General features: G+C 42.7%; 1 protein-coding gene across 4 annotated transcripts in view; it reads left to right on the top strand.

Moving 5' to 3' along the window:
- Positions 1–13,936, top strand: part of ST18 (ST18 C2H2C-type zinc finger transcription factor) — a 147,398-nt gene that overhangs the window by 97,669 nt on the left and 35,793 nt on the right. For all 4 annotated transcript variants that reach the window (XM_055128756.1, XM_055128757.1, XM_055128758.1 and 1 more), the window contains exon 12: positions 7,093–7,335. In XM_055128756.1, the coding sequence (XP_054984731.1) occupies positions 7,093–7,335 (243 nt within the window). The remainder of the gene's footprint in view (positions 1–7,092; positions 7,336–13,936) is intronic.

Raw genomic sequence — 13,936 nt, 5'->3', positions numbered from 1 at the left:
GAAAGTCCTGAGCTCAGTCAGGTGTGGCCCCCAAATGAAAAAAGAATCATCATCATCATCCCATTGATTGTTGAATTTCTTGAGTGGTCTCAGTAACGTCTCCATTCGTCCTAGCCCTGAGATTTTAGAAGCCTCTCTTTACTCGTCCTTCCCAATGATGCCGCATTGGAGGCTCTTTGAGGGCCAGGGGAATGAGACCCAGCATTGTTACTGGTTTTGGCATTAGAATACACCATGGGGAGTTTGCGAGGCTCTCCCATGTGCACAGGAAACTCTTGGTAGCTTGCCAGGTTCTCCCAGAGGGAGAAGTAGGCTATAAGATAGCCTACATATAAGAAGTAGGCTATAAAACCAAGCTTCCAGGAGCTTGGTTTTAAGTCTCTGGATGCTGGCCGTTGGTGGGATTATAAGGCGACGGGGGCAGTCCCTGGGTGTGACTGCCTGGCTACTGGAAAATGGGGAATCTGGGTGGAAGAGACCCAGTCCCGATCCAAGCAGCCTTGGAGTTCTCAGCCCTGAGTCCCACACACCTGGGTTCCTCTGCCGGTTCCTTCATGCGTGAGGCTCGTCCAAATGTGTGGAGAGCGGCCTTGAGCATGGCTGTGGCTAGGCTCCGGCAGTCTTCAGCCTCAGGAGCTCTGCTCAGGGCGGGGAGGGAAGCTGGAGCCCATCCCCTCTGAGGGGCCTCGGGGAAGACAGCCAGGTGCGTGAGTGGGCAAGAGACTCAGAGAAGCAAAGAATAAAAAATTAAAAATGGCTTGTTATGAAATCAAGTCAGGTGAAAATAACAACATCAATAGTCCGTGTCTTCCACAAAGGTCATTTAGTCTGACGCATGGGCCTTTTGGGTACTCCCATTGCTTTGGAGGCCTGCGTGTCCTTCATTTCAGTGTGGAATGAAGATGAGTTTTCCAAACAGATGAGGACATAGGGCAGCCTCAGTCACTCCCCACGAGTCTGGTGACCGTTTTGTGGAGATTAGCCCGGCACTCAGGAGCTCCAGGAGGGGGGGACCGAGAGACGCCCGGTGCTGGGTTTGTGCAGCACATTGCTCTGCCCTCCTGGGAGCCTCTGGCAGCATGTGTCAGGGACACCAGTCACAGCCCCCCTCCATGCCGGCAGAGGTGGGAGCACGGCTCTCAGCCTGGTCTCTGCTTGCCAGGCGCTCTGGTGTTTGTTTTGGTGTTTTCCCCACCTGTTTAGACAAAGTGGCAGATGCACAGCGTGCCTTAAAAGAAAACAAAAAATTGACACTTGCTTGAAATGTTTAAAGTTCAAAGTCTGTTTTCGCTTGAGCAAGGCCTAGAAACAACATGATATCATGCCACCGTTCTTGCTGCCTGATGTTAGAAATAGCCTGGTGGCTCTTGAAATGATTTGAATCCAAAAATAGTCTTATTTTTTTTTTCAGCAATGGGAAACTGGGACAGATTACACCCTAAATCTATGTTTGGGAGAAATTGTATCATATATTATATTGAAATGTTCTGAGGAACTTGGTCAAGGATTGTAGGAATCAATTGACATATATACGTACATATGTATAAATATATATGTATATATGAAACTTAGATATTTAATGATTGATCTTCATTTCTGTATATATTTGGGTATTCATGAGCTCAATAAAATTATTATATATCATTAGTTATCATTTAGTGAACGCATTCTTTGACTCAGACACTTTTTTGTATTAAACCTTCCTCATTCATTCTTCTAGAAACTCTATAAAGCAAATTTTACTAAACCCACTTTTCAGATGAAGAAAAAGTAGTAGCCAAGATGTTAAATATTTATTTCCAGGTGGTACTGTTACAAATATAACTGTGAATATCAGTGAAAATTCACACCTGTGAATTCATTTGCTTAGGGAGCCAGAGATGGGAGCTGGTTGGCGCCGTGCAAGGCAGGCCCTCCCGGCTACACTGCCACTCTGGCCCCATCAGTTCTTATTTGCTAAATCACACTAAGGTAGAGTCAGTGTTCACGCTCTTGGTGTGCAGAGTCGCGGCACCTCTACCACCGCCAAAGCGCGAATCTCGGCAGCCCTGTCCTCACGCCAGTCCCACTGACTCTTCCAGTAGCTCGTCACGACCCTGGTGTGGGATACCGACTTTCAACCCAGCCAAAAAGATTTTCTGACAGTGAGTCCAAGGTCCAAACAAAGAAGAGTTTTGTTCTTTTTAAAAATCCTTTCTAAAAGGGGCTGGAGCGATAGCACAGCGGGCAGGGCGTTTGCCTTACATGTGGCCAACCCAAGTTCGATTCCCAACGTTCCATATGGTCCCCTGAGCACCGCCAGGAGTAATTCCTGAGTGCAGAGCCACCAGTAACCCCTGTGCATCGCCGGGGGGGTTACCCTCCCCCCGAAATTTTTTTTATTGAGTCACTGTGAAATAGACCCTTACAAAGCGACTTGTGATTGGGTTTCAGTCACACAGTGTTCCAACACCCATCCCTCCACCAGGGCACATTTCCCAGCACCAGTGTCCCCAGGTTCCCTCCCCTCACCCCCACCCCCTACCCACTGCCTGCCTCTATGGCAGGTGCTTTTCTTCTCCCTCTCTCTCTTTATCTCTCTTTGTCTCTCTCTTCTCTGTCTCTATCTCTCTCTCTTATTTTGGGCATTGTGGTTTGCAGAATTGATACTGAAAGGTAATCAAGAATATCCCTTTACCTATTTTAAATTCTCAAATATTGTCCAGCATGATCCTAAAAGAAAAGGAGTTTTATTTAAGCTTTTATTATTTTTGGTGGTGGGATCTTCCAAGCAGTTTTCCTGAGACCACAGACCCCCTCCTGGTGACTCCCAGAGGCCCCCAACTAGGCCAGGGTTTCAATGCGAGGACCAGATGGGGCTGCCTGTGTCCTGGGGTCACCCGCTTGGTGTTCGGGGGGCCTCCAGGACTTGGCAAGCATAAGACACGTATCGTAACTCTATACTGCCTCTAGCCCTAATTTCAATTTCAGTCACTTAGTAGCTGCTAAATACTAAGGATGAGCTATGTCCATTTAATTTATTGTTAACAACCTACCTACCTGACATATGCTCAGAACAGCTTCGATACAAGAAAGACACTCCCTAAATAGAATATACCAAAGCGAAATTGGGAGGCGATGAGTCTAGAGATGAATCCCTAAGACTATTATAAGGAAAACTAAGGTGAAGTGACCTAAGTAAAATTTTATACTTATCTCTTCACTAAATCAAAAAGGGAAGGTGTGGGTAACCTGCATTAATAGTAGACTTGCCTAGTAAGAAAATAATGCCGTCTTACTCTGTGTTTTAAAAATAATAATTTTCACATATACGACTTTTAAAGTGAAATTATAATTTTCCTTTATTGTATATTTTTGAAAAAAATTATGCTTTTTCATTTTTTAAACAATGCAATATTATCACTAACGTAGTAAATATTGGAGGATCGGGGCCAGGGAGATAATGCAGTGAGCGAGTGCTGCACATAGCTGTCAGGCGTCAGTCCATGGTCCCAGATGGTCCCCTGAGCACTGTCAGGAGAGAACTCTGAGTGCAGTACCAGGAGCGACCCCCAAGCATGCTCAAAAATAAGCAAAAAGTATAATTATTAAAATTTGTAAGAAGGAAAATATTGAAGTAAGACTGTCCTTTAAATACAAGTCCAATAGCAGCTGTGGTTTCCCTTATATTCTTCCTCAAAAAAAAAAAAATACTTCCACTTATCTAAATAGCAGAATCAAAACATCAGGCTGTTTTCTGCTTTGTGTATTTGCTAAGTTTTTTCAGTGATGTAGGGTTTTTCCATGTAGAACACAGTCTTCCTAATTACAGTTTCACTGGTTGCATAAAGTTCCACAAAATAAATGTAGCAACATTTTATTAATTTTTTGAGCGTACAACTAAACCATTTCCTATTCTATCATACAGATGAAGATTGTAATAAATAGCTCAAAATTTAATTTAGCGGGGCTGGAGAGATAGCACAGCGGGTAGGGCGTTTGCCTTGCACGTGGCCGACCCGGGTTCAAATCCCAGCATCCCATATGGTCCCCTGAGCACGGCCAGGGGTAATTCCTGAGTGCAGAGCCAGGAGTAACCCCTGTGCATCGCCAGGTGTGACCCAAAAAGCAAAAAAAAAAAAAAATTTAATTTAGCAGTACCATACCCTCTATTAAATCACTCCTGTAAAAATCTGTGTTAGGGCTGAAGCAATAGTACAGCTGGGAGGGCATTTGCCCTGCACGAGGCCGACCTGGGTTCAATCCCCAGCATCCCATATGATCCCCTGAGCACCACCAGGAGTAATTCCTGAGTGCAGAACCAGGAGGAAGCCCTGAGCATCGCTCGGTGTGACCCAAAAAGCAAAAATAAAAAGTAAAATCTGTGTCCATACAATAAGTATCTTGAAGACAGAAGCAATCTATTTACATTTTTTCCTCCCCCCCCAAATATTGTGGCTTTGAAATGGAAACATTTCTCAATAATTTAATGAATAAATAAACTGTACAGTGTGCATTTTACTAATTAGTGCCTGAAATAGAGGTTATGATATTGCTCCTAAGTTGAAAAGTACATTAAGAGTATTAAACCTATATTAACACTCAAAACATTGAAAACACAAATTTTAATTTTAAAATTTTCTAATTTTATTTTTAATAAAATTAAAATAAGTGTTCCCAAAAGCAGTTTTTGAGAAACCAAAATGTCACAAGTCCAGAAAGTGAGGAGGGTTGATCTGGGCGTTGGGTGGAGTGCTGATATCCTCTCCTAAAAGGTCTCCTCCCCCCTCCCCTTCCACCTCTCCTCCCCACGCCCTCTCCCACCCCGCCCCCCCCTCCCCGTTCTCGCTCACGTCTCCCTCTAACCCTCCCAACACCAGCCTCTCCATTGGCTCTGCCATTTAGAGTCTCGAGCACACAGAGAAGTGTGTCTACTGGCACTGCTATGAATAAAAATCTAGGCAGTCTACGCAGTAAACGTGTGTGCCCGTGTCTGGGCAGAAAGGGGCCCTTCCCTGGTACTGCGTGTAATTGTTGACTGCATCTGTGCCCTCACTTAAAGCCCATCTGTACCGGCTGCCCGAGTGCTCGCTCCCAGCCCAGTCAGGTGCTCAGGGCAGCCGGCTGTGTCTGGGATGCAGAGAAGCACTTCTTTTCAACATTAAGAGGGATTTTCCCCCTCAATCAGCACGTGATTATTCAAGATGCATTATCAGCGCGATTCCAACATCTTCTAATTCTTAATTACTATTAAGAATTGTGGGGGTATAAACTCAAATATATATTTTGTCTTGGAGTAGTTGGTGTATTTTTTTACTGAGATTGGATCTGCACTATTTATGGGTTTTGCACTATAAACTGCAGCCCAGTCACATGGCTTTCTTTTTTCTAAGCCATCTGTCACAGAGGTCTGGAATTTTATGTGAATGTTGGTTGTGCAGTCTTAGCCCAAGTTGTTGGTTTGTTTGTTTTTGGTTTTTTTTTTCAGGAAGTGGGGGATGTGTGTGTGTGTGTGTGTGTGTGTGAAAAATCTCAGCAACTACAATAGTTTCCATTTTACATGACATTGGTCACTAAACTTCATTATCACTGTAACTCGGTTTTATTTCTGCAGCTACATACAAGCTATCAAGGCAAAGATGGTTTTCAATGTGCTCAGCATAGAGGAGCCCGTTGTTTTATCACCAGGAGGGAGATGGCTCTGAGATGGTTAATGTCTTGGATTTTGTAACTAAGGTTTATTAATGCCGGTATAAAATGTATTTGATATTATACAGATGGCCTAAGATGTGGTGGTTACTAAGTTATTATCCCGGATAAGCTGCACTGTCAAATTCAGGGCTTAAAACTATCACAGGAGATTAAACTATTTGCTAAAAAGGGCAGAAAGATAGAGTCAAAGCACCTTCGTACAAACATGTTAGAAGTGTGTTTATGTCTTGCAAATATAATAAAGTGTGTCTGTCTCATAGATGGGGAGATTGAAAGCAGGAACTTGACAGGTGAAATAAGCAAACAGAAGTTCTTTGATTTTCTAAGTACAAACAATGAGCCTTTGGCGCCCAGCCACTGGGTTCCGCCTCAGCGACAACTTCTTGGGACGTAGGAGGGCAGAGGATAATGGGGACTTAAGAGAATGAAACCCTTGGTGAAGGACCGGCACCACGTGGCTTGGGGGTCTTAACAAATGTATCGCAGAAGACGCCTACTTGTACTACCCAGAGGGGGGAAAGTAGGGGAATTGTGAATCACAAAAGTACCGAAAACTTTAACCAGTTAGGAGCAGAGGGTGTGTTCTCCTCACAGCCCTCGGGACGTGTTCTAGCGTGTGCACTGCTTGACACACAGATGCGTGGGCGAGCTGAAGCTGTGAGCGGTGCCGTGCATCCAGGCAGTGTGCTGGGCCTGGGTCTCGAAGCCAGCTAACAAGCCCAACCTGGCCTGTGGGTATTCTAAGAATGGTGCTGAGAGCTGGAATCAGTTTTCAATTTTACACAATGAGTATGAAAAATAACACTCTTTGTCCTGAAGTTTTCATTGTAAAACTTCTACCCCCAGTCGCCACGTGGGAACAGAACCCGAAGGCCAACCCAGTGATTCTGGTTTCCACCGCCTGCCCCTCCCCCGTGCAACATGGCATGCTCGTGTTTGTCAAATATGTCAATTAAAACATCTCTTCCCAGCACATTTTTCTTAGATTGATATTGTAGTCTGGGAGCATCGACAGTACCATTGTGCCTTCTGACTGACACGGGTGTAGATGCTTTAAGTAATGAGCTGAGAATGATAACGCTGCAAACTAAAACAGAACATTTAAAGCTGTTTTGCAGGTTTAGATATGAATATAACAGGTTTACTCAATATATTTAGTATTGGGGACGTCTTAAATTAAGCTGACTTTGCTTAAATCCAGAAATGGGTCTTACGGATGGAACCGCTCTCGAAAGTCTGCCTAAGAATTGAACATTAACCAACGCAAATCGGAAAGCTCGATTTGAAATCAGATGCACTTACGTAGGGGCTTACCTTTTAAGTGATCCCTTAAAAGCCCCGCATGGCTGGGCTGTGACTGGAAAATGCTTCACTGTCTTTCTGTTTCCTATTGTGCACCAGGGAGCCGAGATAGAAGTGGATGAAAATGGCACACTGGACCTAAGCATGAAAAGAAACCGCATCCTGGACAAGGCTGCACCCCTAACTTCTAATACTTCTGCCCCGACTCCCTCCTCTTCCCCCTTCAAAACAAGCAGCATTCTGGTCAACGCGGCCTTCTACCAGGCCCTCTGCGACCAGCAGGGCTGGGACACGCCCATCAACTATAGCAAAACCCATGGGAAGACAGAGGACGAGAAAGAGGTATTGTCTTAATCTGTCGATCGATACATTTACGCCAGAGCATGATCGGGGAGTATTCTGAGCTTTTTCCCCAAATTCCTTCTCATATTTCTGTTTAGATGACACACAGTTTTTCACCTGGTTTATGTGTTAGTAAAATGACCATTTCAAATTTCAGAGGAAACGTATAAATGCAGCATTTTATGTTGCTCAACTAAAATGAATCATTATAGTGAATATAATCTCATTAGAGCGAACAATTGTGAACTGTGCTTAAGAAATTATATATTATCTTACCCTTTGGAAATGGCAGCCTTTAGGAGGCAGTGCACTCTCTCTCCTGAAATACCAGCTTAACTAATTTTATGAACCAGAGCGTAGATGAAATTAAATCAGGGGCAAAGACATTTCATGTCAAATTCCTTTCCTTGGTATCACGGGGGAGCTCTGTTAGCAGAGTTGTGTACAGAGTCATTTAGTGAGGTGTTGGATTGTGACTGCTGGGTTTAAGTGGTATCAATCCCATTGTCAAAGAGATGCGTTTTGGGGTTCTTGGGCTACATTGACCAGTGCCCAAGACTTAACCCTGGCTCTGTGCTCAGGAGAACATTTGCCATGACAGGGTGTTGAAAAGGTTTCACTGTGTGCAAAGCGAATGCCTTAACCCCGTAGATCTCCCCAGGCCCTCAAGGAGATACATTAGTGTATTTGCCTTGGGTGTGATTTCACTCCTGGAAGTTAGCTGATGTGACTGTGGAGTGACCCTGGGGGAACTCACCCCCCCACACCCTTTGTCTTCATGTCTTCAGACTCATGGCTAGGTCAGATCAGTCATGACTGTGTGTGATTCAAAAGAATTCCTGACCAGAGCATTCCACTATTCCATAATTCCCTAATTGATAATGTTCCCCTAGTTACTGTCACTGTATCACTGTCACTGTCATTCCCATTGCTCATCGATTTGCTTGAGCGGGGACCAGTGACGTCTCCATTGTGAGACTTGTTGTTACTGTTTTTGGCATATCGAATACGCCACGGGTAGCTTGCCTGGCTCTTCGGTGCAGGCAAGATACCCTCAGTAGCTTGCAGGGCTCTCCGAGAGGAGTGGAGGAATCAAACCCGGGTTGGCCGCGTGCAAGGTGAACGCCCTACTGCTGTGCTATCGCTCCACCCCTAATTACTATAGTGAGTCTATTTCGCTCTTTGTCAGGAAAGCTGTTGATAGACTTCCCAGTTGATTTGCTTAAATAAATTAGACATTCCCCTTGGAGGTGCATAACACATTTTCAAGTTTTTGAAGTTTAGAGATATTTGCGGGGAGATAAATGATATTTGTAACATGTGCTTTTAACGTCTCAGAGCTTAAGTTTATGTAAGCGGTGATCACAAAATTGGGTTATGTTTAAATGTCTTCCTTCCCTCCTTCCATTCCTGCTTTCTCTGTGTTCACATCGGCACACTAGCACCCGTCTCCCCTATCCATGCTGTCAGCTAGGCCCTGCGCACACAGGACTCAATGGGACAGACGCTCCCGGTGTGTATGTTCACCTGGGCTAGGAAGCCTGACATGTGACCAGGCACACTGAGTGATGAGCCAACTCCATGCGCAGTGCGCAGGTGGGGACCCCAAGCAAACCCAGCACCACCCCCACAGCATCACAGAGAAACATCAAGAGAACCAGACAAGAACACTTCCTCCTTGGATTTTGTAATGCTGTTGGTTTGCTCCTTATTCTTCTCGAGCCCAAGCTAGGCTGTCGCAGGCTGTGTGGGAGCACCGTCAGGAGATAAAGACGGTTTATTCAACCACACACCAGCAAACCTGAAGGGCTCTCACGGAGCTTCATTCATTCATCATGATTTTTCAAAGGAGTGATTTCTTAAAACATGATTGTCTCTAACAAACATAAATGTATCCCTGCACATAACAGACTGACGGCGCTTAAGAGACAGCCAAGAACTTGCAGACGTGCATCCCCTCTACTCCCTCCATCATTAAAGCTTGTAAAAAGGTTCAAAGGTTACGTCTAACTCTGATCTGCTTTGATAACCCAACAAGCAGTTGCTATTCATATTAACTGGTTGATTTGCGCGGTTGATCTGCGACAGAAGCAAATCTTGGGCTGCTGTAGAGGCTGTGGGAAACAGCAACAAATAGAGACGACGACTTTTCAGTCACACGCCATGCAAGTCCGTTTTAGAAATAAGGTGAATGCCCTCTGATGCACAGGATTGCTTATTCTCATCTGTTATCATTGGCATATTCTACCCCATGCCACTAAATGAAAGTCTAAATGTCTAGAGCAACAGATGTGTTGGTGAAAGTTCAGTGGAAGTCACATATATTACAGAAAAGACAGTGCTTTATAAGAGATGCATAACTACATCTTTGTTCCTGGATGAATCCCACAGGGATAAACCCATTCTGTTGGGCGGGTCCTTCGTGTCACATGCAGGGTCAGGATTTCAGCTTTCTGTCCTCCTCATCATGATTCTGATTTAAGTGGACCTCGTTTCACATTCTTTCCAGTCCTACCGAGGGTCAGAAAGTGGGCGTGTGTCAGAGAGAGAGTACAGTGGGTTGAGCACTTGCCTTGCATGCGGCTCACCTGGATTCAATCCTCGGCATCCCATAGAGTCCCACAGCCTTCCAGGAGTGAGCCCTGAGCATAGAGCCAGGAGTAAGCTCTGAGCACTGCTGGGTGTGGCTCTAAAGCAAACAGAAAGAAAGAAACTGAGTCTAATCATTAACTGCTGTGAAATAAATTTGCCTCCAATGAGTTATCTGCATTTGGGGTTCCATGGTTTGTCTGCCATCAGCTATAATGTTGCACTCTCAGTAAAAAAGCCAGCATTCTCCCTCTGTAGTTTGAGTCTTCCTTTTGGAAAACCAGTAAGTCAAGAGTCGTCCTCAGCTTTGCTTATCACTGCGTCAGGAAATGACGTGTCTGTTTCTTAGACATGTTGTCTTTAATTTCCATTTTTATTTTTTGTAATTCCACAAAACATCTCGATTCCTGTTGGTAGCTTTATGAATTCAACTGGACTGCTTTACTATAATGATAACATATCAGTGACAGTGTTTTATCTCCCAGAAAATTATTGGGGATGGGGGAGGGGCTGCTGAGTTTAGATTTCTTCTTTTTAGAATGGTTCGCCTATTCTAGGTCTGACAGTACAGACTTACTGCTACAACTTTTGAACTCAGTGTTCTGAAATCTAAAACGTACAACCATGTGGAAATTCACTGTCACAGAGAAAAATAAAAGACTTTGGTGATGCAGAGTTCATGGAATTGAAGTGCTTGTCCCAGGTTTGAGTTGACAAATTGACGGTTTCCTAGTGTGTTTTCTTATCCAGTGCTCTTGTGTCTCCATTCATGCCAGAGTAACCCAGAGCATTCACATCCTGTGCTGAATTCTGAAAAGGAGAAATCTGACAATGGAGAGGAATTCATTTGAAAAAAAAAAATAATTATATTCAACATGCAGAATGTGATGGTATCAGAAGACATCATACTCAATAAGAATATAGATAATAGATCTTAGTGCCTAATATATGATAAGCCTAACCATCCTTCAAGCAGGATTATTTCCAAAGGTTTTAGATGGGAAAATTAAGGCCCAAGGGGGTTAAGTTGTTAGTCCCTGGTCACCAAGAGATTAAGAAATGGGGACCAGGGAGATAGACAGTGAAGGGTGCTTGACCTGGGTGATTCTGAGTGTAGAGCCAGGAGTAACCCTTAAGCATTGCCAGGTATAGCCCCCCAAACAAACAACAAACAAAAGATTAAGACATGCAGTTCCCTAAAGCAAAGAGAAAAATCAAAAGACGGTTGAGAGAAGGAAAAAGGAAATGGCGGGGGCGGGGAGGTGCAGATGCAAAATAAACAGAGATAGGGGCTGGAGTGATAGCACAGTGGGTAGGGCATTTGCCTTGCACGAGGCAGACCTGGGTTCGATTCCCAGCATCCCATATGGTCCCTTGAGCATGTCCAGGAGTAATTCCTGCGTTCATGAGCCAGGAGTGACCCCTGTGCATCGCCAGGTGTGACCCAAAAACTAAAAATAAATAAACAGATGGAAAATATTGAGAAAGATTAAGAAAGAAAAAGTAAGGGGAAATGAACAAAAATGTAGTGAAAGCAAAAGTGATCTAGAGCAGGGATTAAATTCCCATCCCCAATTTGCCCAGGACACTATTCATGACCCAGATATGTATCCACGCACATAAAATAAGTATGCAAACCAAACATCAGTGGCAATAAGTCATTAAGGAACATATTTTTAAATGAACCCACATTCAGTTAAGTGGGTGGGGACCCGAGTACAGCAGGACCAAAGTTTCTCCTGGCGTGACACCCCAGGCCATTTTCAGGGACTGGCCAGCGTCTCCTCTTCACTGACGTCCACCAGCTAGGGTGGATGTGCCCCAGGCCACATGCTTGACCCTCTGAGAACCGACCAGTTCCAGTGGATGCACCCTCTCGTTAACAGTCTTGTAAATCATGGCACCTCTGTAAAAATGGGGAATCCATGTTTAAAGGGTAGGAAGAGATAAAGAATAAGAACTAGTTTCTGCTCCCTCACACACATCTTTCTCCCCCTCCCCAGGATCCCTGACCTAACACATACACGTGTATGTGTATGTTGTGTTACACATACAAATATGTTGTGTTATACATATAAATAAACCTGCAGCAGATTATTTCTAATGCATTGTTATCTGGTTGATATGCACAACAGTTGCTTAATTTTGGCGGTAATTTTCAGGAAATATTGTCTATCTCTCTCAGTGAAATAGCCTGTCCAGATGCCCCTTAAAAAAAAAAATCCTGAATCTGGAAAAAACTCAAAATATCTCAAAAGGAAAGTGCTGAGAAATAACTAGGGCTGTCAGTTTTATTCAACTGTCAGTTCTCCAAAGATTTCAGGGCTCAAAATGTTAAAAGTGCCAGATGCTATTATCTGTTATTCATGTTACCATTATGTTCTGGTCTTTACTGAAATCAATATAAACTTCCATCTGTACATTAAAGGAATTCCTTTGAACACATCTACTCTAAACACATAAATAAATGCCAAATTCTCTCTGACATAGGCCTAGGATAAAATTACGATCTTCAAAATACACTGTGACGCTTAAAATAAAAATGTACAAATAGTATAGATCTCTTCAGGTGCATGATACTTAGGAGTTTATCTTACGTAAGGTGGTTATTTGAGCAAACTAGTAGCTCTCTAAGGAGAACCGAGGCAGTGGCACAGACGTAAGCTGCTCGTCTGCACACAGCCGACCCCTGTTTCATCCCTGCCACCCTCACCGTCCCCCAAACACCCCCTGCAGGGATGCAGGGCATGTCGCAGAGGAAGCCTTGAGCAATGCCAAGGGAGATTCCAAGTAAATAAATGAAAAGAATTATTTTATTGATGAACGTAGCAAAGAGATAAGAATGAAGCAAAGAAATAAGAATGATTGCTTCAAAAATTCAATTGCATCCGTAAGAATTTGTAACACTCTTAAAGTTACCATAAAATTATCCCATTAAATCATTACCACATATTACTATACCTGATTATTGATCAATAATTATTTTTGTATGCATTTTAAGGAAATAATTTAGTCCTTCACAATCAATCATTTATTTCAAAAATTTGTTTTCCTGTCATAATAATACATAAAACAAATTCGGCTTGGAACATTGATAAATTTTTATCGTTATACATGTGTATGCCATCGTGAAGATTATTTTCTTTCAGAGAGTTATAGCTAGCTCTCTGAAATAAAATAATAAATTTGATCTTTTTACTTTAAGACATTTTTGTGTGTGAAAAGTTCAGTAGCTAAACAACAAAAGGCTGTTACACACTGAGACAATCTTAGATTTTGCATTTGTGTCTAATTTTTAGTAAGTTGAGATGTTGATAAATTATATGCAAATCATGATCCACCCAAATCTAGATAGCACCAACTGACAGAAGTGATAATATTTTCAGAGTTAAGGCCTTATTGTTAGGAATTGCTTCACTTGAAACATTTACACTGTAAAATAGTAAACAGGCAAGCATCATTTATATCTTTTCCTATGAATTTTATGGAAGAGACATTTAAAAGTATCATACTAGACAAATGTTAATAAACTGCACATTTTGCTTTGATTTTTAAGTGACATATATTTTTCACTATATTTGTCATTGTTCCCCTGGAGGTTTGGTTCCAGACCTCCCACCAAATATGGATATTCAAATTGCCTATAGAAAATGGCACATATCTGCATGTAAACTCTGTATATCTTTATAGGCCTTAAATCATCTCCAAATTGTTTGTAATATATAGTACAATGTAAGAAATATGTAAATAGTAGTTATATTGGACTGCTTAGGGAATAATTGCAAGAAGAAAGTTTATACATGTTCATTACATATGAAATCATTCATTGTAGGCCTAACCATACAGTAAAAATTTTAAGAGCATATTTTCTTATATCTTATAATGCAGAATGCATAAATGTAAAAAACCATTTTCAGCATTTATAATAAAGTACAATGGAATACTTAGCACTGTAATTAATATCAAGCAATAAATTATGCCAAATCAGGTTGTACTACTTTGCTCTGTTGTT

Source organism: Sorex araneus, chromosome 2 (assembly GCF_027595985.1).
Source record: "Sorex araneus isolate mSorAra2 chromosome 2, mSorAra2.pri, whole genome shotgun sequence".
NCBI classification, from domain to species: Eukaryota; Metazoa; Chordata; class Mammalia; order Eulipotyphla; family Soricidae; genus Sorex; species Sorex araneus.
Note: the sequence above shows the minus strand (reverse complement) of the source record. Positions and strands in the feature narration are given on the sequence as shown.